Source organism: Diospyros lotus, chromosome 5 (assembly GCF_014633365.1).
Source record: "Diospyros lotus cultivar Yz01 chromosome 5, ASM1463336v1, whole genome shotgun sequence".
NCBI lineage: Eukaryota > Viridiplantae > Streptophyta > Magnoliopsida > Ericales > Ebenaceae > Diospyros > Diospyros lotus.
Genome location: NC_068342.1, coordinates 40,573,321 through 40,598,009, shown reverse-complemented (window position 1 = coordinate 40,598,009; position 24,689 = coordinate 40,573,321). Strand labels below are relative to the sequence as shown.

The 24,689-nt window shown below is 34.6% G+C and overlaps 3 protein-coding genes and 1 non-coding gene across 4 annotated transcripts; 3 read left to right on the top strand and 1 right to left on the bottom strand.

The window, feature by feature from the left end:
• The first annotated feature begins 5,855 nt into the window (after positions 1 to 5,855).
• Positions 5,856 to 5,929, top strand: TRNAV-AAC (transfer RNA valine (anticodon AAC)). Its single transcript has one exon. It is a non-coding gene; the product is annotated as a tRNA-Val (tRNA).
• A 279-nt stretch (positions 5,930 to 6,208) lies between these two features.
• Positions 6,209 to 8,599, top strand: LOC127802080 (uncharacterized). Its single transcript, XM_052337767.1, has 3 exons — positions 6,209 to 6,456; positions 6,540 to 6,884; positions 7,513 to 8,599. The coding sequence occupies exons 1-3, from the start codon at positions 6,340 to 6,342 to the stop codon at positions 8,332 to 8,334; spliced, it is 1,284 nt and encodes a 427-aa protein (XP_052193727.1). The 5' UTR covers positions 6,209 to 6,339; the 3' UTR covers positions 8,335 to 8,599.
• Positions 8,600 to 8,989: 390 nt separating this feature from the next.
• Positions 8,990 to 12,071, bottom strand: LOC127802081 (malate dehydrogenase, glyoxysomal). The gene is made up of 9 exons (XM_052337768.1): positions 11,859 to 12,071; positions 11,544 to 11,759; positions 11,093 to 11,407; positions 10,358 to 10,447; positions 10,189 to 10,272; positions 9,750 to 9,785; positions 9,558 to 9,647; positions 9,378 to 9,472; positions 8,990 to 9,284 (listed from the first exon to the last, which is right to left on the bottom strand). The coding sequence occupies exons 1-9, from the start codon at positions 11,928 to 11,930 to the stop codon at positions 9,212 to 9,214; spliced, it is 1,071 nt and encodes a 356-aa protein (XP_052193728.1). The 5' UTR covers positions 11,931 to 12,071; the 3' UTR covers positions 8,990 to 9,211.
• A 6,227-nt stretch (positions 12,072 to 18,298) lies between these two features.
• On the top strand, positions 18,299 to 21,519 carry LOC127802270 (receptor-like protein kinase 7). Its single transcript, XM_052337984.1, has 3 exons — positions 18,299 to 19,499; positions 19,599 to 21,047; positions 21,133 to 21,519. Exons 1-3 carry the CDS (start codon positions 18,299 to 18,301, stop codon positions 21,477 to 21,479), a joined length of 2,997 nt encoding a protein of 998 aa, XP_052193944.1. The 3' UTR covers positions 21,480 to 21,519.
• Positions 21,520 to 24,689: the final 3,170 nt, after the last annotated feature.

The window sequence follows — 24,689 nt, the reverse complement described above, 5'->3', positions numbered from 1 at the left end:
AGAGTGTGACAGCTAGGAAATAAATATGGTTCTTTACTAATTTAATCATGTTAATTACAGGTCTTATCTGGAATAGCAGAGGGTTAATTGACTTAATTAGCCATTATTTAGAGAAGCTGCTGTGATCTTGGTCCCACAAAAAGATTGTAATCTTCTCTCTTTAATGATAATCTCTGTGTCAACCCCCCCCCCCCCCCCCCCCCCTCTCTCTCCATACATACAAACATACATACATATATATATATATATTATTGATCGATGTCTACTTTATGAAAGAGAAACAATTTGGTGAAAAACTTTTGAATATAAGATAGGAGGTAGGGACTAGTAATCATTTAAATTTATAAGATTTTTTTTATATATATATACATAAACAAAATAAGAAAGAGTGTTCCAAGACATAACTGGGATGACACCACTCCGATAACAAGAAATTTGAATGAATTTGAAGGTTTATGAGAATAGAATTGAATATTAAATCTCAAGATATTTTTATAACCTTCCGATAACAAGAAATTTGAATGAATTTGAAGGTTTATGAGAATAGAATTGAATATTAAATCTCAAGATATTTTTATAACCTTCGAATTGAGCTTTGTGATGCTGTCTATGTCATTGAGAATTGCTTGATTCCCTTAATTTTGGAAGTTTAAGAATAAGTTGAAGTAAAATTGTTGAAAAAGCCTGAGTTATTTTGATCTAATTAAGTTTATGATAATTAGGACACGTGATATCAAAAAGACTTAGAACGCCTATTGTATAATTTTTCATGCTAGGTTTAAATATTTATATGTTTTCCAAGTCTTAAGGATTGCCTCAAATCAAGAGTTTATCGGTGCGGAATTGCCCCATGGTTTAGGTTTAACTAATAAATCTTTGAGACATTCTCTTGCTCAAAGTGTGCTTATTGTGGTAACTATTATCCCGCTTTGAAGAATATTTTGATATTTATCTTCTAGTCGACTTGGATTTCTTTACCCTACTAACCTTAAGGTAATCTAAGGATCTAGTTGGTTGAGAGCATTGACTTCCACTATAGCTTCGATGACACGGGTTTACTTATTTTTTTTTCTAACATCGTTGAAGAGTTGGTTATAAACAAAAATAATAAAAAAAACATAAAATTTATGCAATTGATATCTCATAATAAAATTGAGATTTGTGATTATAATTTTTGTATGTCTGCTTCATCATACATCATTAAAACTACCCTTAAAAAGTGTTGGTTTGATGTAGATGATGTTTCGATGATTAGTATCTTAATACAATTTTAATAAGTGTTGTTTAAATAATTTTCAAATAAGTGATTTAGACGTAAAGGTTTTGAACTTAAATTATTTTTAATAATTTTTGAAAATAATTTTGAACTTGTTTTTTAACTTGATGAAATCTTGTCAATTCTAAAATATTGTCAAAATTTTAAAAGGCAAAAGAAATAGTTTTGAAATAGAAGAAAAAATATTCAGACATTGAATCTAGTGGAAAAATTGTCGATTTCTTTTCTAAAATTGTTGACGAAATCTTCAAAGTTAAGACAAGTTGTAGACCGCTTTCTTAAATTTTAAAACAAATCGTCGACTACTTATTTTTTTGCAGATTGATTCTTTGTTATTTTTGTTCTCCAACGACTAAAAATCTATAAGAGACATTTAAAGTTATAAATACAAGAATTTTGAAGATCAAATAGCTGATGAAAGAGTGGGTTTGTACATTTTAAATATTAGATCTTCAATTCATTTTAGCCCTATTGTAACATGATCTCATGTTGAGATTCTTATGTTAAGAGATGTATTTCTTATTATTCTTTATAAGAGTTTCATGTTGGGAAGTTCTAGCAGGCTAGCGAGATAGTTAATAGTTATATTGGGCTGTGATTTACAATCTAGATTTTAGTTAGCGAATTTGAAAATCTCTACTTGAGTGCTAGAGTAATAGACGCAGACTAAGAAGGCCGAATCATTATGAATCTTTTGTATCTCTTGTGCACTTGCTCTTTTCAAGCATTGAATAACACTATCATTGAAAAACTCTTTTGCATAAAACCATATCTTGCTTATTATTTCGAAAACATTTTTAAGACCAATCAAATTTTTATTCACCCAATTCAACTCCCTCTTAAATATATGGTGCTATACATATTAAAGTGTACCTAACGAATCGTATATAAACAAGATCAAATCACCGATGATTTAGTTCTAAAAATAAATAAAGAAAGAGATATCACATCTTATAATGAGGACAAAATTAGGTCCACCCAACAAAAAGATTCTTATTGCAGGGATATGAATTAAAAAAAAAAAAAAAAACCTGCATAACTCTTATATTAAGTGATTGTTTGAGATCTTATTTACATAATTAACAACTAAGAGACATAATAAAATAAGATCAAGTTGGGCTAATATGTAAGTCTCCATTGATTAATATGATTTTGAATTCCATTATTTATAACCACAATGGAAAAGACCATCCCCAATTATTATTATTAGGGGAGATGACAAGGATAAAAGGGATGGGGAAAGCCAAAGAGGGGCAAGCAATGTCAAAGAGCTCACCAAATTTCAACATTTAAAAAGAAGGGCATTTGAAGTTACTTTCTTATTTAATAATTAAAAGGTTTTTTTATAAGTAAGAATATCATAGAACATATCTCAAAGCGTCAAAAGTTTAAGGTAAGGCATATCTCGAACAACGACAAAAAAAAATAGAACGAGAAAACAACATAAACTCAAAAAGACAACGAAATGAAACAAAATTCACCTCACAACATATTCATCAACCCACGTCCTTAATTATTGGGTTTGATCGTTTGAATCCCTTACCTGCCTTCTCAATCACATGTTTCTTCTTCTTTTTTCTTTTTTTTTTTAGTCTAAATTATTTGAGTCTCAAGAGGTGAGCCCATTTAGAGATGCTATTCATCCATAATTCTATTCTAATCAAGATTTGCCTGGGAGGGGAGGAAAGTGAATGGAACTATAAATTATAAGTGAATGGGAAAGACAATGAAGGATTTTATTATGTTTTTAGGGTAAATTGTATCATCAGTCATTGAATTTTGTATTTCATAATAAATTAATCATTATATTTTAATTTTTGTTATTTTAGTCACTAAATTTTGATTTTTTTATTAAAATATAGTTTATCTTTTAATTTCTTGTCAAATTCTTTGAAGGAAATATGACGTAACGTGAATTGATATAAATCTCAAAATCACTTAATGTTAAAATTAACCTAAATCCAATAATAAAGTAATTTTGAGATTTATATTAATGCATGTTACGAATTTGATAAAAAAAAAAATTAGAAGATAGACTACATTTTTACAAAAATTAAAGTTTAGTGATTATGGGAATAAAAATTAAAGTACAATTGTTAATTTGTTACAGAGTAGAAATTTTAATGACTAACAATATAATTTAATAATATATATAATTGACGTGAGAGGAAACATTTATTATAATAGTGATATATCATCTCATTTTGATGACCCGGTGTTGATCATAAAGGTAAAATTAATCATGAACAATATCTATAATTATATAATATTAAAAGTAATAATTAGACAAAACAAATAACAGTATAAAAATCACGATATATATATATATAGTTGATTAGTGATATCATGTGAGTTTAAATAAGATTATGCAAGTCTATTGTAACATTTTGCATCGAGCGATAAGAAGGATCGGAATAATTTATCTTGATGGGTCTACGCGAACTTCTCGAGAGTCACCCATTTTTGAATTTTCCTAAGCCAAGCATGCTTAATCCTAGAGTACTTTGTCTGCATTCAACCCAAAATGTATTCAGCTGGTGTTATTTCCTTCTTTACTTATCTTCGATATATACTATTCTCCTCTAGACTCCCGAGGTATTACATTCTCCCCCCTTGAGCACATGACGTCCTCATCATGCGACCTTATAACTGGTCTCAGACCTTCTCCTCTTTGGAGGCTGTCATCCTAGAAGCCTGCTAGGAGCTGCTCTTTGATCAGGCCTCATGCCCGACGCCACTCCTCACCCTCATTGAATTGCCTTCTTTAAGAGTCGGCACTGATACTATCTGTAACATCTCGTATCGAGCGATAGGAACGACCGGAACAACTTATCTTGATGGGTCTATGCGAACTTCTCAGGGGGGTCACCCATCTTTGGATTTCCCCAAATCAAGTACGCTTAACCCTGGAGTTCTTTGCCTGTATTCAGTTCAAAAGGTATCCAATTAGTGTTATTTTCTTCTTTATTTATTCTCGATATATACTATTCTTCTCTAAACTCTCGGAGTATTACACCCATAAAAGCACAAGCTTGTTTGTTAAAAATTTTATGAGGCTAAACCTTAAGACTAAGCTTGAATTGAGCTCAAAGATAGGCTTGGGTTTATTCATTTAAAAGCTTGTCAATCTTGAGTTTGTCTCAAGCTCGATGTATTTTTATTAAAAGAGTTTTAAATAAGTTTCAAATGAATTTTACGGGAGTTTCTTATAAAACTTTTTATAAGATTTAAATTCAAACGTTATTATAAGCTTGATTTTAGGATTATTTATGTAGAATATAATTAGTGTATTTCAATATATTTTAAAATTTTTAGATGATGTAAATAATATGGAAACAAAAATTCTCAATTATAAAAAAAGTCGCATTATTTCAAAATCTACTTCAAAAAAGTTTATAAATGGATTTATAAAAGAATTTATGAGTTACCAACAAGTTTAGTCGCAATTTTTAAATAAATTAAATATTTTAAAACTCAATCTCAATTCTTTTACTAAACGCTTTTTAAATGTGTTGCAAGCGATGCTCTTCACTTGCAGCCCTAAGCTTGAATAAATGCTCTCTCCAAGAGGGGTAAAAGGTTGTCGTGATGGCACAAACCATGGCTTTTGGGTATGGGCTTGGGCTTGATTAGATTGGGTTGGGCACCATTTGATCTAAGCTTTTAGGATTACATATATCTGGACAAGAAGGTTTTGGTGCCATTTTTCTTGTAGAATAATTTTCGCCATTTGGGCTCCTCCCCTTATTTGAGAGATGGTTATTTACGACCAAATTCATATTTTAATGTTTTTTTTGGTATAATTATTTAAATTTTTTGTTGTTTCAATTATTATCGTGAACTTGATTTTTGAATTATTTTAATCTTTGCACTTTGATTTTTTTTTTTTTTTGCATTATTTGGTTACACCATTTAATCTATATTTTTAAATTAATTTAATCACGTCATTTCTATTCACATTTTCAAGTTAATTGAATAAATGATAAAATGAAATAAAAAAATACACGTCATATTCTGTTCACATCAAAATACAATGATTAAATTAACTTGAAAATGTAGATACATAAATGTAATCGAAACAATAAAAATTTTGAAACATGAAAAACAGATCAAAATATAGGAGCTAACTTGATTCGAAAATGTATATAGAGATATAATTGAAATAACAAAAAATTTAAATAATCACACAAGAAAAACGTAAAAGTATATATACAAAAATATAAATTTAATCAATTATTCACTCACTTGGGTGACATAGATACATACATACAAATATTATAGTGAGAATTTACTATCACTATAATTTAGGTGTTCATCAAATAAATAAATAAATAATTTTAAGGGAAAGTTTATTAGGTGACATTTTACAATAATTGTTTAAATTTTAATATTTTTAAAAAATAAATTTTGATGTAGTGGTAAAATTGGTTTAGAAATTAGTTATTGTTTAAAAATCTCATGAGTTCAAATTTTGATAATGTAGAAAAAAATTATTTTTTAAACAAAATACCAAGAACTATATCAATTTTTATAATTAATTTTATTCAATATGTAGCCCAACCCACCAATCTTATTAACTGGTGTCGTGGTGTAGTTGGTTATCACGTCAGTCTAACACACTGAAGGTCTCCGGTTCGAACCCGGGCGACGCCACAAGTTTTATATTTTCGTCCCTGTAAACTGATACGACGTCGGTTAGTCTTTATCTCATTTTTCCTGCAACTTCCACGTCAGTCAAGCAGTGTAAGGCAAGGCGAACCCATGACTCTCTTCTCTACTCGAAACGACGTCGGTTAGACTCCAGTCGACGTTTAGTTAACTTCCACGTCAACAAACAATTCCAGCCAATCACATTGGAGGACCATATCACTATCTCCATCCCCATTGGTCCACGTCACCACCACGACGAACCTCTTACCTCCACCGCTCCTCCAGAAATCAACTTCCCAATTTAACGCCCCAAATCCAAACCCTATTGTTTTCATCAATCTCCGAACAAAATTCCTCCAATTCTCTACCGGAAAGCGATAAGAATCGGAATTCTCTTATCTCTTCCGTCAACGATGGCTCGTAGATCGCTCCGTTTCGCGGCCACGTTTCTGGTGATTTCAGCTGTTCAATCGTTGTCGACTGCTCTGATGTCGTCTCCGAACCTCTCTCCCCATCCAAAAGCTATCTCCGTAAGTGTATATTGAATCGTTTCAGCCATTCTCAATCGTGTTTATGGTGTTATTATTGTGGATTGATTGTTTGGTGTTTGCAGGATTTGAAGGAGGCGGTCGTGAAGGGGTTAGGGCTTCAAGCGGAGGACATCAAGATTTCCGGGTTTGATTTGAGGGACGCGTTGGTGGGGCAATCGGTCTCGTACGAGTTTGATGTTGAGATTGATAACAAGATCCTTCCGTTCAAGCTCCTGGAGGACGTGAACAGATGGGAGTACGTGGATTTACCGATTTTTCGAGAGGAGGATCCGGGGAGTGCGAACGGGAATGGATTGGTTGACAAGCGGAGAATGGAGAGTGCGTTGCCGGTTCTGGCTCCGTTCCAGCTCGCTGGTCCGATGGAACTGTGGATTCAGGATGCCAAGGATATGAGGCTTTCTTTGCCGGTAAGTTATGTTTGTCAGTCGGTTGATTTCGTTCGAATATTTGTTTATTTTCGGGTCTGTATCAAGTGTAACAAAAATCAACCGACACCTTAAAAAATAAATTTTATGAAAAAAAGTTTTAAATACTTATATCATATATATATTTTTCATAAAAAGTTAAAGAGTATTTAATTATTTTTATAAAAAATATATATAATAATTATAATTTTTTATGATAAATGTTCCAAGATTAGATTTTCACTGTTGCCTTCGCTGCGTTCCGGTCATGGAACATCAGAAAAACGTTGAAATTTTCACATTATATATACGGTTGCGCCCAATCCAAATAAAGAAATTGCAAAGATTTGGGCAATAATTTAACCTGTGGTTTATCTTTAATTAGTAAAAGATGGGGATTGGAACAGGAATCATGCGCATGTTTTCAAGTGCATCCCAGACGGGATTTGGCAATTGATGGTCTAATTTGGATCAAGACACTTTTTAAGGTCATGGATCCTAGTTTTTTGAGGAATGTCTGGGCTGCATCTGTAGTAGTTATTATTTTATTGTTTGCCTCCTTTCTCTCTTAGGACCTGTAGTTCGTATCTTTCAAATTGATCATAGATCCTGTTGTTGTTTCTATATACAGCATGATGTGGATGCTGGAGTGCTCAAAAAAGTGATATTAGCAGATGGGGCAGTGGTTACAGTAACAGGTGCCCGATCAGTTAGCCTGCGCCACCCTGTTGAGCTTCCACTTCCCTTGAACCGAACGCACAGTGGTTTTGCATCAGGTCTTCTCGCACTGGCTGAACGTCTCCGCCATGCTTCCCGCACCCAAGGTGATCCTCTCCTGTCCCTCCGCATTGTTGGCCCTACCTCAATCACCTCCCCCAAGTCGCCCTCAATGTCTGCCGACAACAAACTCAAGCTCAAGCGTCTTGCCCCGGGCCTTGTGGAGCTGTCTTCTCCATCAAAAACCAAATCCGTTGAACCCATGCCAACCATTGATCTCAAAGGTGAAGTCACTACCCTTTTGACTCCAGATCAGTTCACCACTCTATGGCCCCTTACTTCAATCAACGGCTTTAACTCCAATCTGCGTGGCTTTGAGGCACTGCTTTCATCTATTCTGGGCCCAAAAGCAAATGAGGAAGGCAGTTTCAAGTTGCTCAAGGCAGATGCATCAGCTCAGACATTTGTAAAGCTGGGTTTTGGATTAGAGAGGAAGCTGAAAGAAGGGGATAAATATTGGGAGGGTTTTCCTGCGTGGAGGACAAACCCCGAAACCGTGAAGATGCACTTTGAAGTCCTGGCAAAGGTTGAGGGAGACAAGATTGTTCCGGAGCGGGTGATGCCGGTGGATCCTGTAATGGTAGTCGACAGTGTAGCACCAAATTTGGTTAACGGAAACATGACCCTGTCAAAAATCCCAATTTTCCGCCCTCCTTCCAGTCCTTTCACTTTGTAAGCAGTTGATGTTTGGGGTAATAATTCTTAAGAGGTGAAGTGTAAAGACGCGATAATCTTTTCTTCCTTTTTCTAATTTTCTATTGATATAGCACTTAAGCTACAAATCATATATGTATCGGTTTGTGGAAGTCTGGTATGCTGTAAAAATTAGTGGGTCGCTAGAGGCTTTTTTTTATTTAGCCAATATGCTGTGACCCTTCTTTACCTGTTGAGATAAATATGTTATTGATTCTAAATATGAAGAGATCTGTGTATTATTGTTTTGTCTTGCTCTGTTTCCCTTCTGAGAGTCTCATGCTATTATCAATGCCACAACATTCAGTTATTAGCTCTACACTTCAGCCATCCTCTTGCCCCTTAAGTTTTTTGTTAACATGTTGTTTTTTTCTTCTGATCTTGAAGGAGTTTTGAACTCCTCTTGTAGATTTATACCTACCGCAATCCTTACCCCAGATAAGAGCAGAGTTACGTAGGTGATTGACAATTAAGATAAAACTCGTTGGATCAAACAGTGATGAATTTTAAAAAAATTATTAGCTAGCTACACTACATAGTGGGATAAAAAGCGGGTATGTTATTTAAAAAGTTTTAAATCTTTATTCTCTCTCCATACTACTAAAAACCATGAACATTTCACCACTGGAGAGCTAATCTAATTTCCAACGGATACTTTCTCATTCGATAATTTCTCATAGATCCAAGTGCATCATGGGCATAGGAGGAAAAATCATACCATCAGTTTGAGGGTCAAAGTGGAAACTACTGCCTTCTAGGGCATATAACTCGGAAAAGCAACATAATATACAAAGCATTTTCAGAGGTTTAGGAAACCCTCCACCTCCACAATGATACATGAGATCTGCTCATCTCCTCCTTCACTTCCTAATGAAGGAGACTCCCTTCTGGATGCTGGCTGCTAGTTCTTTCTTTGCTATCTCCAACCCAACCCTGTTTAATTTTATCAAGTGATTAATGAATTCAGGTGGTTTCTTCTTTTTGGTATATGTTCTTTGAGATGAAAATATAACTGAGCTATCATACCTCTCAAACTCGTTCAGGGGTCCAAGTTGATAAACCTCTTCGGCTCCAGTGCGGCCAAGTCGAACCTTGGATGCGAAGAAAGGGAGTTCTGTCACCTGTAACAGACAATATGCATTGTTTGTCTAGAGTCGTCAAGATGGGGAAGTATAGAAATCCTAGCCAAAATGCGCGAAAAAGAACCTGGGAAGCCACAAAAGCACATTCAACAATGCCAGCATCTCCTCTCAAGCCCCTAAGGCAAGCATCTGCAAATTTGGCAGCTGCATATGCCTGTGCATACAATGTTTCTCCTTATTTTCATGAGTTTCAGATTCTTTTTGTTATCAAGATTGTCAAAATTGAGCAGAAGAATAAAGGGTATAGTTTGCAAACCATTGACAGTGTTGCAGAACCAGCCCCAGCTTTTGCCTGCAAGGGTTCAGGATTTTTGCTTAAATATTATTCAAAATAATTGGTCTACAGATAAAATAAGAAAGAAACATAAATGCCTAATTTTAGCACTGTTTCAGCAAAGTGCAAACCAGATGTTTGGTTGTGAACCAATTTAAATTAGCATTATTCTCCTAACACTCCAGTGAATGATTGATGAAACTAGGTTACGATGATGAAACACCTGAATCAGCCCTTTAATCTCTATGGTTTATGGGCAATTGTTAAAAGGGCTCACAGGCTAGACCATGCATCAAGTACCCTCTGATGCAATCAAGAGCTATATCGAAAACCCATAAAATCTACATGAAATGTGAGGCATAAGTTTAATTTCCTGAATGTAGTACTTGAATTTCAGGAAACCTTAAACAAGGTACAATACCTCAACCACCTCTGTTCCACCATTCTGAATTCGGTTAGTGAGATATTCTGTCTCTTCTCGAGTGAATGAGCAGGGAGGCTTAACCTGAACCAAGAGAAGAAGGTTAAGCAGATGTTGAAAACCATTTCACATCATAGATATTACAACTGGGAAATGAATTCACTCATGCCTGTGACAGAAGAGGCAATATCGTCACTCCGGAATGGCCTCCAACAACTGGGACATCGACTTCTCTGGGATCAAGTCCCAAAACTTCTGCCTGCAATACCATCAAGAGAAAATGTTGTAAACTGTTGAATAAATAGGAAGCCACTAAGCAGATAGCCTGGCAGCTGCAAACCAATGCCTGACTGTATAGGGACCCATGTCTAGGAGCAGAGATATCGTTAACTATTTGCATCAATCAAGGTTGAAATTCTTGTTTGCGGACAAATAGGTCAGCACCTACAATTACAACTATATCATCAAGCAGAAATTATGACTTAGCTCTATTTCTTCTCCAGTGGATTTGAAGTGAGATTTGGGCACATCTAAAAGAGGGGAAATTAGATAGGACAATCCCATGGTGCATGAGAATCCCCACTTTGTGTATGTCGGGAAAGGGTCATTCTTGTATAGTCTTATTTTTGCTTTGCTAAGAGGCTGCTTCTACAACTTCTAAGCCGTGTCTAAAAAGAAAGAGTGGTCATGAGGTCTCTGTTGTTACAGCTGGTGATCTATAAATGTGAGAACATGTCCAAGTGTATGAAACTCAACTTTAGCTTCTGAGGATACAATACTTTTGGCATTGGATCATCTACACCTAGTAAACAAAGTATGGCAATCACTTTGAGAACAAGAAACCTAAACTTCCTAGCTAAGCACAGCAAACAAAAATATGGTAAATTGAGTTACAAGAACATACCACAAAGGTATTGGCTCTCACAACATCAAGTGTTGTAACTCCTAAAAGCCGTTTGGGATCATAGGTTCCAGCCTTCTTGAAAACCTCAGCCGCAATTGCCACAGTAGAGTTCACCGGATTACTGATCAAGTTGACGAGCGCGTTGGGGCAGCACTTGGCAATTCCTTCACAAAGTGTCTTCACAATTCCAGCATTGATGTTGAAAAGATCATCCCTTGTCATCCCAGGCTTCCTCGGTACCCCGGCAGGTATGATCACAACGTCCATCCCGGTAAGAGCATTCTCAAGCTGCGGCTGCCCCAGAAAACCACGAACCTAGAACACAAAAAAAAAAAAAAAAAAAAAACAACAAGAAGAAGGGAACACTGACTTTCATCATAAAACTATAGAAAGTTTCAGCTAGGCATATTCTCAGACAGTTTCTGTGCAAGGCAACAGTCGACAACATTACCACAGCACCAGTGTCCATATGACTGACATCGGCCGTGACACCAGGGGAATTGACTACATCGTAGAGGTGAAGAACAGAAACCAGAGGATTCATCTTCATTAGCAAGGCAAGGGGCTGGCCAATGCCTCCAGCAGCACCCAGTATGGCAACTTTGAACCCAGGAGCACCACCTTTTGCCCTACAATTGTCTCTCCCCAAAATGGAACTCTCCTCCATCTTCCAGTTCATTATCAAAAGAGCATCATTCAGATATCTCAGCCCCATGATTCATAATTGAAATACCCAATACCCAGATTCGATTACAAAAGCAATTACCTGAAGATTGGAAGGATGGAGATGAGCCGAGATTCTGGCAATGCGTTGGTTAGCTTCTGCAGTTGGCCGCATTTTTGGGTTCAGCCTGAGCCCGTGAGAGTAATGGAGCAATTGGGGATTGGATTTATGGGGAAAGGGGAAATGTATGGACGTGAACAGCAATGGTGGCAATGCTTGGACAGTCCAAGACGAGGAGGCTGACGTGAAGGATGTTGCCTGAAAAAAATGTCATCTTTTTTTCCTTGTTCTTTTTGTGTGGAAACTGATTTTCTGAGCCCTTATCCTTCCATATCCTATCCAGTGGATGTGGCTAAAAAACAATGGGTTCTTGTGTTGATTGTATATTGGGCTCACCTAACTAATGCAAATAATTTGAGTTTAGAGTTTAAAAGTAAAAGTGTCAAAAAGGAATACTCGATAGTAGTATAATGGTATGTGGCAATATTGACAAATTCAATTACTCAAGTTTCAGTTATGAGTCTTGGTTTCCTCGCTCGTCAAATCTTGATGTAATCCTCCAATCATGGTGATTTAGAATAAAGAAATTAATGATACTATCATAAAAGTCTAATAAAGTATTGTTAAATTTACAGAGGTCACTTGAGAATTATTGCTCAACCTTTTGAATTACAAATAGGGTTGTCAACCCCATCATGCCTAATCTCGGGCAGGGCAATATGTAGGGTAAGATAGAGTAACATGTTATATTTTTTGACCATCCAATTTTACTCTTTATCAAGGAAGAAAAGAAGTGTTGAAAGGAAAATGAAAGAAGCCTTATGATTAAGAAGGCTTATTGTTCATATAAAAGTTATTAGATCTTCTTATAATGAAATTTAGACAAAATAAAGATAATGACCATGGATAGGCAGTGATTGAAATGTTATAATTCATGCATATAGATATAGATGAACTTATCTAATAAGAATAACAAAAAAAAAAAAAAAAATCTTTTTCCTTATCTTCTTTTAACAAGTTTGTATTTGTTTGAAAATAGATATGATATTTGGAGTAACATTATTTAATCCATATCATTTTTGTATATTAATATGAGTGATGGAGAGTCCTCTATTCATCTCCCATCTTGAGACAAGCCAATTGCAAGATATACCAAGTATTGTCATCCTCCCTTCTCACAAGCCAAATCAATTTTATCCTGAAAAATCCTTTGATTGATTCTAAAAATCCTTCGATCGATCGAGGGTCTCATCCAAATATAAGAGAGAAAATTTTATTGAGGATCTAACTCAACCTCTCTCAAAATCGAATCATATAAACAATAATATTCTCATAAAGTAAGAAAGAGAGAGATCTGAATATCTATTTATTCTTCTATTTTATTGCTCATTTTCTCTTAATATTAAGTACTAAATTTTGAGTCCCAATCTCACTGATAGCAATGAGTGAACTAACTCATGTTAATCAAAAGAAAAGGTTAAAATTGTAATTTTTCTTTTTTTTTTTTATTTTTATGTGAGCTAAGTTTGATTTTGTTAAAGTGTTCGGTTACAAACTAAAGTTGAGTTGAGTTAGAATGTTAAATGACTAAAAATGATATAAAAGTTATAATTATATTTATAAACTAAATTATACATAAAGTTTATTATTACAGATAAAGTATATTTAACAAATCTTTGTATAATTTGACCAAGTTGAGTTAAAATATTAAATAAATAAAAAATAATTATTTTAAAAAAATAATAAATGACGATCAAGTTGAGTTGGGTTTTTACAAAAAAAAATCTTTAAGAAAAAATATATTATAATAATTTTTTGCATGAATACAAAATATAAAAATGTATTTATTTTAACAAAAGAAAGAAATTTGGTTAGAGATTTTATAGGGATATAAAGGGAATTAAAATTTGTATTAAGTCTCTTAAAAGACATATATTAAAGAAAGATTTTATAATTTGTCCCTTTTGGTGAGGTTGAGTTCGATCATCTCAACTGAATCCAAGTGACTTAAGTTTAAAAATTTTAGAGTGTTGCTTAATATTTAATTTTAGAATTAAAGGTTTAGAGTTAAACTCAACTCAACCACTTTGCACCTTCAAGCCGAACACCCATTAAGTGAATAGATAATAGTTAATGATGCGAAGCAACTCTCTTTAATAATATAGATATTGGTTATATCATAGTGTAAATGTAAATATTATGTCACAATTTGGGTGATCAAGGTCAGCTTAAGGGACTAGGAGGTGCTAGGTCATTATTAATTTAAGAGCTCTTAAAAATATAATAATTTTTTTTATTTTTAATTCTTTATAACAGACAAGATTGGTTTTTAAAAATACTTTGGGCCATCTTTTTTGGGGTCCTAGGCATAAGTCTTAGTGGCCTTACCCTTCAACCGGGCTTGTGGGTGACAGACGTGCTACAATTGATGGGACAAAGGGTCACAATTTTGCTAAGGTGAGCTTACTCTAAAAACTTATATTTAGTTCAGAATACATTAAAAAATTTAACATACTGGTCACATGACAAATAATTTAATAACACCAAAATATGATATTTGCTTACATAATAGTATAAATATAAATATTGTGTGACACTATCTCTAAAAAATTTAACAAATTAGTCACATGATTTATTTTGGGTCTAAAGTGCGGAAATTCTCCAATTATTCCCACCTCTTCTTGTGAACAAAATCTCACATTGATTCATTAGGCAGCAAATCTCTTCTCTATTGCTTGCTCTTGATGAATTAATGCTTATCTAAATCTACCATAGAAAATGGAACAATTAAAGATTTTTAAAGTCAATTACAAAGTTTCTTGTGGAAAGTTGCTTGTTTAATGTCACAGGCAAGTTTATGTATTGAGATTTCTATTATTGTATGGTGATTGTTGGTCACAACTTAGGTGAGGTCCAATCCAGTTCATGTTGCGACAAATATCAGGTTTGGTCGAATCACAATCAAATTATAATGTGACGAGTCGTTAAACTATAAGAACATAAAGTTCTGTTTTTATTAACAGCTTAAGTGTGCAATCTATTGGTCAGCATTATAATCTTACAAGTGGAACGAAATTGTCAATTCAGTTCGATTAGTTTTGTAAAATGATTTGATTTAATTCGGTTATATTTTTCAATTAGTTTGACACATGCATAAAATTGAATTAATTAAAATTCTCAAAACATTATCGCTTTAAATCAAACAAAATGTTGTAATATACTAAGTTTTAGAGATGTGATCTCTAGGGGGCTCTCTAGATTATGGCTTGTTAAAAATGGGTCACTCACTTTTGAAGTATTTGCTTAAAAATCTGAAACATAAAATCTCTCAAATGATCTGAATATTCTTTCATCTATCATGATTCAACTTTTACAAATAGAAACTGACCCCTTTGATCAAGGTAACACAAGCTAATTGAATACTTCGTTGTTTTTTGATTGAAACAAACTTAAATATTAGAGGATTCGCGCAGAAAACATCTCAGACCCCAAACTGTGTTCTATCTTGTAATTGTACAAAAACTTGAAAACAGACTCACCCTACCTATAAATCTATTATTATATCTCAAGAACGACAATTATAAACTTGTTTAACTTTTAAATTTAAATTGCGTATCAAAGAATTATGTTACAGCTCTGTTTTAATTTGTTTATGTGATAAATATTTTATAATAAAAACTATTTTTAATGTAAAATATTTTACATGGATTCAATGATGGATCTGGTGGAGGGTAGTTCCCAAATTCATCAATGATTTTAGTCTTCCTCCTCTCTTAAATAGTTTAAATTTTAAGAAAGATTTGAAGGAGAGCTGAAGCTGGCATGAGTTGCAGTCGGCACCTGTCCCTCTTAGATCCGTCTGAAGCTGGCATGAGTTGCAGTTGGCACCTGTCTCTCTTAGATCCGTCTCTATATGATTATAAATAAATATATATATATATAAATCATCAATGTATATGTATATATATATGTATACATGCGTGCATGTGCATGCATATATATGTATATGCATGTATGTTCTATTATACCGACGTCGGCGAGTTAGGTGGCCGGCATTGGTTGGGATAGTAATGGAGGAGAGAGGAGCACAGACGTGTGTTGAACGAAGTCCGAGGTGTCAACGCCGCCGCCACCCTTACGTGGCAAAGTGGCTTTTTCCGCTTTAAGGTTCTAACTAAAGTAAAGAAAGTTTTGATAATTGTCTAAATTTTAGGGGGTATGGTTAATATTTAATATTTATTTGGTTAATTAATATATAACCTTCACGATGTTGCTAAGAACACGTGAATGTTTTGGGGTCTCCTATTGACATTTTTTAAAATATTTTTTTTTATCGAAATGTTAAAAAATATTAAAATAATATTTTTGAGTTTTTTATAATTTTAAAAATATTTTAAAATAATATTAATAAAATATTAAAAATGCATTCAAGAGATTATAAAAGAAATTTTTTTATATTGTATATTATGTATTATTTTTTATTATATAATTTTTTATATTAAAAATTATATTTATAAAAAAAAGTATTTTCGTTTCCTATTTTTTTAAATTATTATTTTTTTATTTTCATATATTTTGTATTCGTTTTTCATTTTTATTTTTATGTTACTTAAGAAACACCTGCACACCAAACATTAACTAAATAGAATATTTTTTTTTAAATGAATCTTGATCATTAAGTTAGTACTTCATATAAAGAGAGCAAACAATTAGAATAATATTTTTGTATTTAGTTCTTACGAATTGTACTATTTATATGACTCGACCCGACCCGACCCGAAATAAGTGTGGGATATTTTTGATAAGATTATTCATCTTTCGCAATTGTCGGGCAAAATTTTTAATAATAATTAATTTTAAATTTAAATAAAAAAGATAAACTTCTCTATAAGATAAGAAGGGACATGACATGTGATCAAAGAGAAATGTGTTCTCCTTTATTATAATAATGTCTTTCTATATTATTATCATATATAAGGGAATTTGAACACGTGGCAGCTTCCTAGAGCCGTCAACACTGGCGGCCCCCAACTACTCCCTTTGGTTAGTCTCAATCCCAGCTTCCAAGTTACTTTTATAGAAAATTACACCTAAATGGAACTTTCATGAATATTAATTGTCATAATGAAGCTGAAATGGTAGTTTAAAAATAAAGAATTGTGATTTGGGTTGTAGCCGTGTTAAACTCGGTTACTTTTTTTCTCTTTCTGGAGCTGTTGTTATTAGACTATAATAATTAAAATTTATTTATTTTAAAAATAACTCGATAAATAGTTAATAGAGTGAGGCAAGGATAGAAGACTAGTCCAAAAAAAACCAACATAGCCGAAGGGGTGCTCAATTCGTTGTCCAAGAGAATATAGAAATATTCCTGAAGAGGTCGTTGGAAGAGATTGCTTAAGAAGAGTGATATGAAAGTAAAAGATAATTAGAAAATATACGAAAATTTCTCTTACGTGGGCTCTCTAATGATTAAGTCAAACATTGTTATAGTAGAGAAAATATGCAAATGCAGTGTGAGTATGCAATTATACGAAGAGTTAGGCTAAATAGTCATTTGGGTCACTTGAAGAGTTAGAAAATATTGACCTTAGAATCAGGAAATCAAAATTGGAATCCTGACCATGAAGGGTCAAGAAGCATTTATAGGCATTAGATGGTTAAGATGGTTAAGTCAAACACTATTATAGTAAAGAAAATATGCAGATGCAATGTGATGTATGTAATTATACGAAGAGTTACATTGAATAGTCATTTAGGTCACCCGAAGAGCTAGGAAAAATTAGGGTAAGAATCATGAAATCAAAATTGGAATCCTAACCATGAAGGGTCGAGAAGTATTTATAGGCATTAAATGGTGACCGAGACATGTTTCTTGCATATGTAGAGGATACACAACTCTTCAAATTTTGGGTTGCATGACTCTTCTAGTCCCATACAACTGTCTAGTGGTTAAGCTTAAAAGGATTTTGGTGAGAAATCCCTTGGGAAGAATGATTACTAGGAGGAAAAATACTTGAAGAAGGATAAACCATGTTATGCGGAACAAAGTGGGGTAAGCAATGCGGGAGATGTGTCTCCGTGAAGATTTTGCCCAAAAAAATTACCTTATCGAGTGGTGCATGTGAGACAAGTCTCCAAGGGGTTGACCCTGATGATCTCTTTAGGAAAAAAGATTTTTTTTTTGAGAATAGTCGTCATTTTTTCTCAAAGACTTTTTCATCTAACTATCCCAAAAAATAGGTTATGACATGAGTAATATAACATTACTTGAAAAAAAAAAAAATTTGTTTTGTAATTTATTAAAACTATTGTATATTTTGATTTGTGAAAAAGTGTTTTTTCAAATAAAATATTTTACAAATTGCTAAAATAAATAGAGACTATTTTAGTGGTATTTTAGTTATATTTAATACATTTATATACCGCCATGTGAACAGAAGAAGAAAACGGCAACTGGCCAGCTACTGCGCAGCCGCCCCATGCCCAATGTGATTCGCGCTCTCAATTGCCGTTTCCAAGTTTCATCCAAACTTCAGCAGCCGCCGGCCATGTCGGCAGAGCTCGTTTCCCGGCGACAGCCTGGCGGGGGCATATTTCTAGCCTTCCTCTGTTTGCTCTCCCTCGTTGCTCCTCCATCCAGAGCGGATGAACAGCTTGAAGCCCTTCTCGGATTCAAAACCGCTCTGGCAGGATCAAACACGTCCGTGTTTGATTCGTGGACTGATCAAAATTACGTCTGCGACTTCACCGGAATCAGCTGCGACGGCAGCCAAATGGTCAGAGAAATCAATCTTCCCAGGCAACGGTTGTCTGGAACTCTTGCTTTTGAGGCCATTTGCTCGCTTGGATCGCTGGAGAAAATTTCTCTGGGTTCGAATTCCTTGAACGGGAGAATCGGTGAAGAATTGGCGAATTGCACTCGCTTGAAGTACTTGGATTTGGGTATGAATTCGTTCGCCGGAGAAGTGCCCGATTTGTCGTCTTTAGTCGAGCTGAAGTTTTTGAACTTGAACCAAAGTGGATTTTCCGGGAAATTTCCGTGGAAATCGCTGGAAAATCTTACGAGACTTGAGTTCTTGAGCCTCGGAGACAACCCATTTGATAAAAATTCGTTTCCTCTGGAGGTGTTGAATATGAAGAAACTATATTGGCTCTACCTATCCAATTGCAGTCTTGAAGGGCAAATTCCTGAAGGAATCGGGAACCTCACGCTGCTTCAAAACCTCGAGCTTTCCGACAACCTATTTTTCGGGAAAATTCCGAGGGGAATCACGAAGCTGAAGCAACTCTGGCAGCTCGAGCTCTACGACAATGATTTCGCCGGAGAGATTCCCGTCGGGTTCAGGAATCTCACCAATCTCGTCAAATTCGACGCTTCAGCTAACAATCTAGAAGGAGACCTCTCGGAGCTCAAGTACTTGACACAACTAGAATCGTTGCAGCTGTTTGAGAACCGATTCTCCGGCGAAATTCCTGCGGAATTTGGATATTTCAAGTCTCTCCTGGGACTTTCTCTGTACACGAACAGGCTCACAGGTTCTCTTCCTCCAAAGATTGGTTCTTGGGCAGACTTTAATTTCATCGACGTCACCGGAAACTTCTTGACTGGTCCGATTCCGGCCGACATGTGCAAGAATGGCAAGATGATTGATCTCCTCCTCCTCCAGAACAAGTTCACAGGTAATGTGAATATTTTTTTTATAATTTTTATATTCCTTCTGTATACAAGATGATTTTAGTATCTTTTCCATCAACTTCATCTTTCATCTTTTATAACAGGTGGAATTCCGGCGAGCTATGCACACTGCTCGACGTTGGAACGTTTACGGGTAAACAACAATTCACTCTCCGGCGTAGTCCCAGCCGAAATTTGGAGCCTGCCAAATTTATCCATAATTGATCTCACTGGGAACCAATTTGAAGGTCCGGTGGCTGCCACCATCGGCGGGGCAGAGTCTTTAGCCCAGCTGTTTCTAGCTTACAACAGATTTTCCGGCGAGTTACCGGCCTCACTCTCAAATACCACATCTTTGGTCGCCATTGATATGAGCTACAACCAGTTTTCCGGCGAAATTCCGGCCTCAATCGGCAATTTGAAGAGACTTAGCAGCATTCATCTAGAGAGCAACTTGTTTTCTGGCACTATCCCAGAGTCATTAGGCTCGTGTTCTTCTCTTAGTGAGCTGAACCTCGCCTGCAATTCATTCTCCGGCGTAATCCCGGCGAGTATAGGCTCTGTACTCAGCCTGAACTCCTTAAACTTATCCGACAACAAGCTTTCCGGCCAAATCCCGGCTAGTTTATCTTCACTAAGATTTAGCCTTCTCGATTTGTCGAACAACAGATTGGTTGGCCCTATACCGGAATCTTTATCCATTGAAGCGTACAGTAAAAGCTTCGCCGGAAACCCAGGACTTTGCAATGGGAAGCTCAGGAACTTCCGGTCATGTTCGTCGGATTCAAACGATTCAAGCAGTATCCGGACAAAGGTGTCTTGCTTCGTCGCCGGAGCAACTGTCTTGTTTGTCTCTCTAGCTTGTTTCATGTATGTGAAGTATAAAACCAAAGGCAGAGATCAGAACCGTCCTATCAAGAGCGATGGCTCTTGGAATATGAAACAGTTCCATGTTCTGAGCTTCACGGAAGAAGAAGTGATGGACGGAATCAGAACGGAGAATTTGATCGGAAAAGGCGGGTCCGGTAACGTGTACAGAGTTGTTCTAAGGTGCGGAAAGCAACTGGCGGTGAAGCACATTTGGAAGCCTGAGTCCGATGACCGGAGGATCTGCAGGAGTAGCGCCGCCATTCTGGCAAAGGGCGGCCGCCGGTGGCCGGAATTCGACGCCGAGGTGGCGACTCTGAGCTCCGTCCGGCACGTGAACGTGGTGAAACTGTACTGCAGCATCACGAGCGAGGATTCAAATCTTCTGGTTTATGAATATCTTCCCAATGGAAGTTTGTGGGACCGGATGCATACAGGCCGAAAAATGGAGATGGACTGGGACGTCAGGTATGAGATCGCGGTGGGTGCTGCCAGGGGGTTGGAATATCTCCACCATGGCTGTAATAGGCCAGTGATACATCGCGACGTTAAAAGTAGTAACATTCTGCTGGACGAGGAGATGAAGCCGAAGATTGCGGATTTCGGGCTGGCGAGAGTTGCTCCGGCAAACGACATTATGGACTCCACACTGGTGATCGCCGGGACTCTCGGTTACATCGCTCCAGGTTAATTAGCTATATAATCCTTCATTTTTCCTAATTTTTATGATGAATTTCATTTGTGCTAAGGTTGTTGTTCTGGGTTTTGAAGAATACGCGTACACGTGCAAGGTGAACGAGAAGAGCGATGTGTACAGCTTCGGGGTGGTTTTGATGGAGCTGGTGACCGGAAAAAGGCCAGTAGAGGCGGAGTTCGGCGAGGACAGGGACATAGTCCAATGGGTGTGCGGCCAAATGAGGAGCCACAACGGCGTGCTTCACTTGGTAGATGCTGCCATCTCGGAGGACCTAAAAGAAAGCGCGGCCACCGTGCTAAGCATCGCTCTCCACTGCACCATGAAGACGCCGGCTCTCCGGCCGTCGATGAGGGCGGTGGTGCAGATGTTGGAAGAGGCAAAGCCTCTAGAGTTGAGGGAAGTCGTTGTCAATAAAGGCTAGAAGGTGGGCCAGACTGAAGACTTCTTATTCAAAAATTTCTTATTCACTGTTGGATCAATTTACCTCTAAATCAAAGCAAATAATATTTTATTTTCGTAGAATCTATTCATATTTTGATCATATCAGCCGTCCATGAAAAAATTTATAAAATATTATACTGACATGCAAGTTTGATATATATATTTTTTTAATACGTTTTATTACTGACGTCCTCAACCACCCCATCTCTAAAATTACATTGAGAAGGTAAATTGATGAATGTACCTAAGTGATCATAATGGTAAATTTAAATACCATTAACATCACTCCTAAGATCCTCTAAAAAAAAATACGGAAGCGCAAGTTAAATATTTTTATATAACTACGATCTATATTGATAGTTAGATATTTATAAGTGATTATTCTCTATATTTGTGAATAATAGCTATTAGTAAATAATTATTTGTGAATATCGAACTATTAATGCAGAATATCTCCATAAATGTTAAATTTAAGTATTTGTATAGCATTTTTGAAAAACTCATACGGACCTCTAGTACACATAAACTTTATAATATTTATTTATTTTATATATATTGACGATGATATATATATGTATTTATCATTAGAAGAAATTTGTTTTTTATAAATAAATAATTAGAGTTAAATAGAGATAAGTATTAATAAATCTCTCTAAATATTTTGTTACTTGTCTCTAAAGATAATGATTTGTCCCCAAAGATATAATTAGATAAGTAACTAAAGAATTTGTATCTATAATAAAGATGGTAGATATTTTCTAGGCTGTGTGAAAACAAAAAATGTGATACGGATATAATACGAAATGAAAATAAAAAAATAATATTTTTGAAAAGTAAAAAAAAAAATGTATAAATAAAAAAATATAGAGATTTTTTATAAATAATTTTAGTATAAAAATAATTATTTAATCAAAAATAAACATAAATTCTATCATTTATTCAAACAAAAATAAATACAAATTACTTCTATTTTTAATGTAGTCGTTTGGACAATAGATGCGAAATTGCTTTCATCTTTAGCGTGGTAATGGAACATAACGCATTTTCATAATTTTTTAACATTGCGAAATGATCTAAAAATATTTTCAAAATTACGCAAACGTCCTAGAAATGTTTCTAAAATTATGAAAATGGCCTGTAAACTCTTTTTGTGTGTGTTTCTGGGCATTTCAGGATAAGAAACATTGAAATGATACCGTTTTAGTGTTTTCATGCATTAGAGGATATTTCTACCTTATTTTCTTGTATTGCTAATTATATTTTTACTGACAATTTATTATTATTAGAGATATATATAAAATGATTGAGAGACACGTGATATTACATTTATAAATATCTCTAACAATTCTATTTAACTCTACTTATTTTTTTTGTAAAAGACATTTGTTGTAATGTAATACCATCTTTTAAATGTGTATGAGTGTATCAGATAAATTATTGAAACATTTATACGACAACTTACAAACCAAGCATTTATGCATAAGGGTGATCAAATTTCGATCTAAGCCAAAAAATCAATCCCATCTAGGACTAAGGGACCTTAGTCCAATCTGTTAGTTTTAATATTAACCATAATTAGTTTTCAATTTGATCCAATCCAATCTTAATCCAAAACCAAAAATCAGTTATAATTAATAAATATTAAATATTAATAAAATAAAACAACTTTCAATCCTGAACTATACTTGTTTTTTGCAATCCGAGTCATGAAATGTTTAAATGTTTCTTAATAAAATGTATAGGAAAAAAATTGTTAGGAGCGTTTAAAATATTTCATACCCCGAACTATAAAAAATAAGTGTAATTCAATCTCGTTTTAACAATAATTCAAGTAAAAAATACTGCATAATATATATGATATTTTTTAAAAAATTTATATTAAGAAAAGAAAAAAAATGAATTGAACTAATTTGACCCGAATCGATCCCAATTTGATTATTTATTTATAATATTTACAAATTTCAATCCTAATACGACGAACACTCTTATATATGAGCTTTAGGTGATTCGACCACCAACTATACGATGAACAAATTTCAATCCCGTTATGACGAACACTCTTATATATGAGCTTTTAGGTGATTCGACCACCAACTATAAGTTAGTGTTAGTAAAATCTCCAAAACACCATTGTCTAAGCTAAAACTCATAATCATATTATTATTGGCCAAACTTATTTTTTTGCTCTTATACTTTCACATTTTTTTCATGTGTCAACTCAAATTTTTCTTTGTTTCGATTATATCTCTATACTTGTATTTTCAATTTAATTTAACTCTTATACTTTGATTTTCTTTTCTTTTTTTTGTGTCAAGATGAATTTTTTGTTGTTTTAATTACACCTCTATTTGTATATTTTTTAGTCAATTTAACCCTTATATTAGATCAATTGCAGGTAAAGTACATGAGTTAAATTGATTCAAAAATGTAGATACAAAAGTGTAATCAAAACAATGAAAAATTTTGGTTATCACATTAAAAAAATGTCAAAATACAGGGATTAAATGATCTCAAACATATATATACAAGAGTGTAATTGAAATAATAAAAAAAATTAAATAATCACACAAAAAAACTTAAAAATATAGTGGCAAAAATATGGCTTCGCCTATTATTATTGGTTTAAGAAGGTGTTTGGCTTATCAGTTTGACCACTTATAAACTACTTTTTTTGTTTATAAGCCATATAGCTTATTTCATTACGTGTTTGTTAAAATTTAAGAGTTTAAATGCAATCAAACTTATAAGCTATATTTTAGTAGCTTATTCAAAAACTCCCCCCCCTCCCCCCCCCACCTTTTCCAAATAAGCTTTTGGTAACTTATTGAGTTGACCAAGCAAATTACAAATTTACCCTCAAACATTCAAGATATTTACAACTCTATCCCTTCATTTTCATCCCTTTGCCATCTTTGTCACCACTTCTTTCGAGCTTCTCATCACCATTGTTGCCTCCATTTCTTCCATGGCAACTATATATTGTCTATCGCCTCAAGCCTCAAGCCCCATCCCCATCAGCAGTTAACTCTAGAGCCATCCCCAATGGTTGCCGCATCCAACCTCATCGCTGCCTTATCCATGTCTGTCACTATCATCTGCCACCACCGCCTCCATTGTCCATCATCGCCTCTATTATCAGCGTCCTCTCCCCATTTCTATGTATATATATATATATATTTAACATATATAT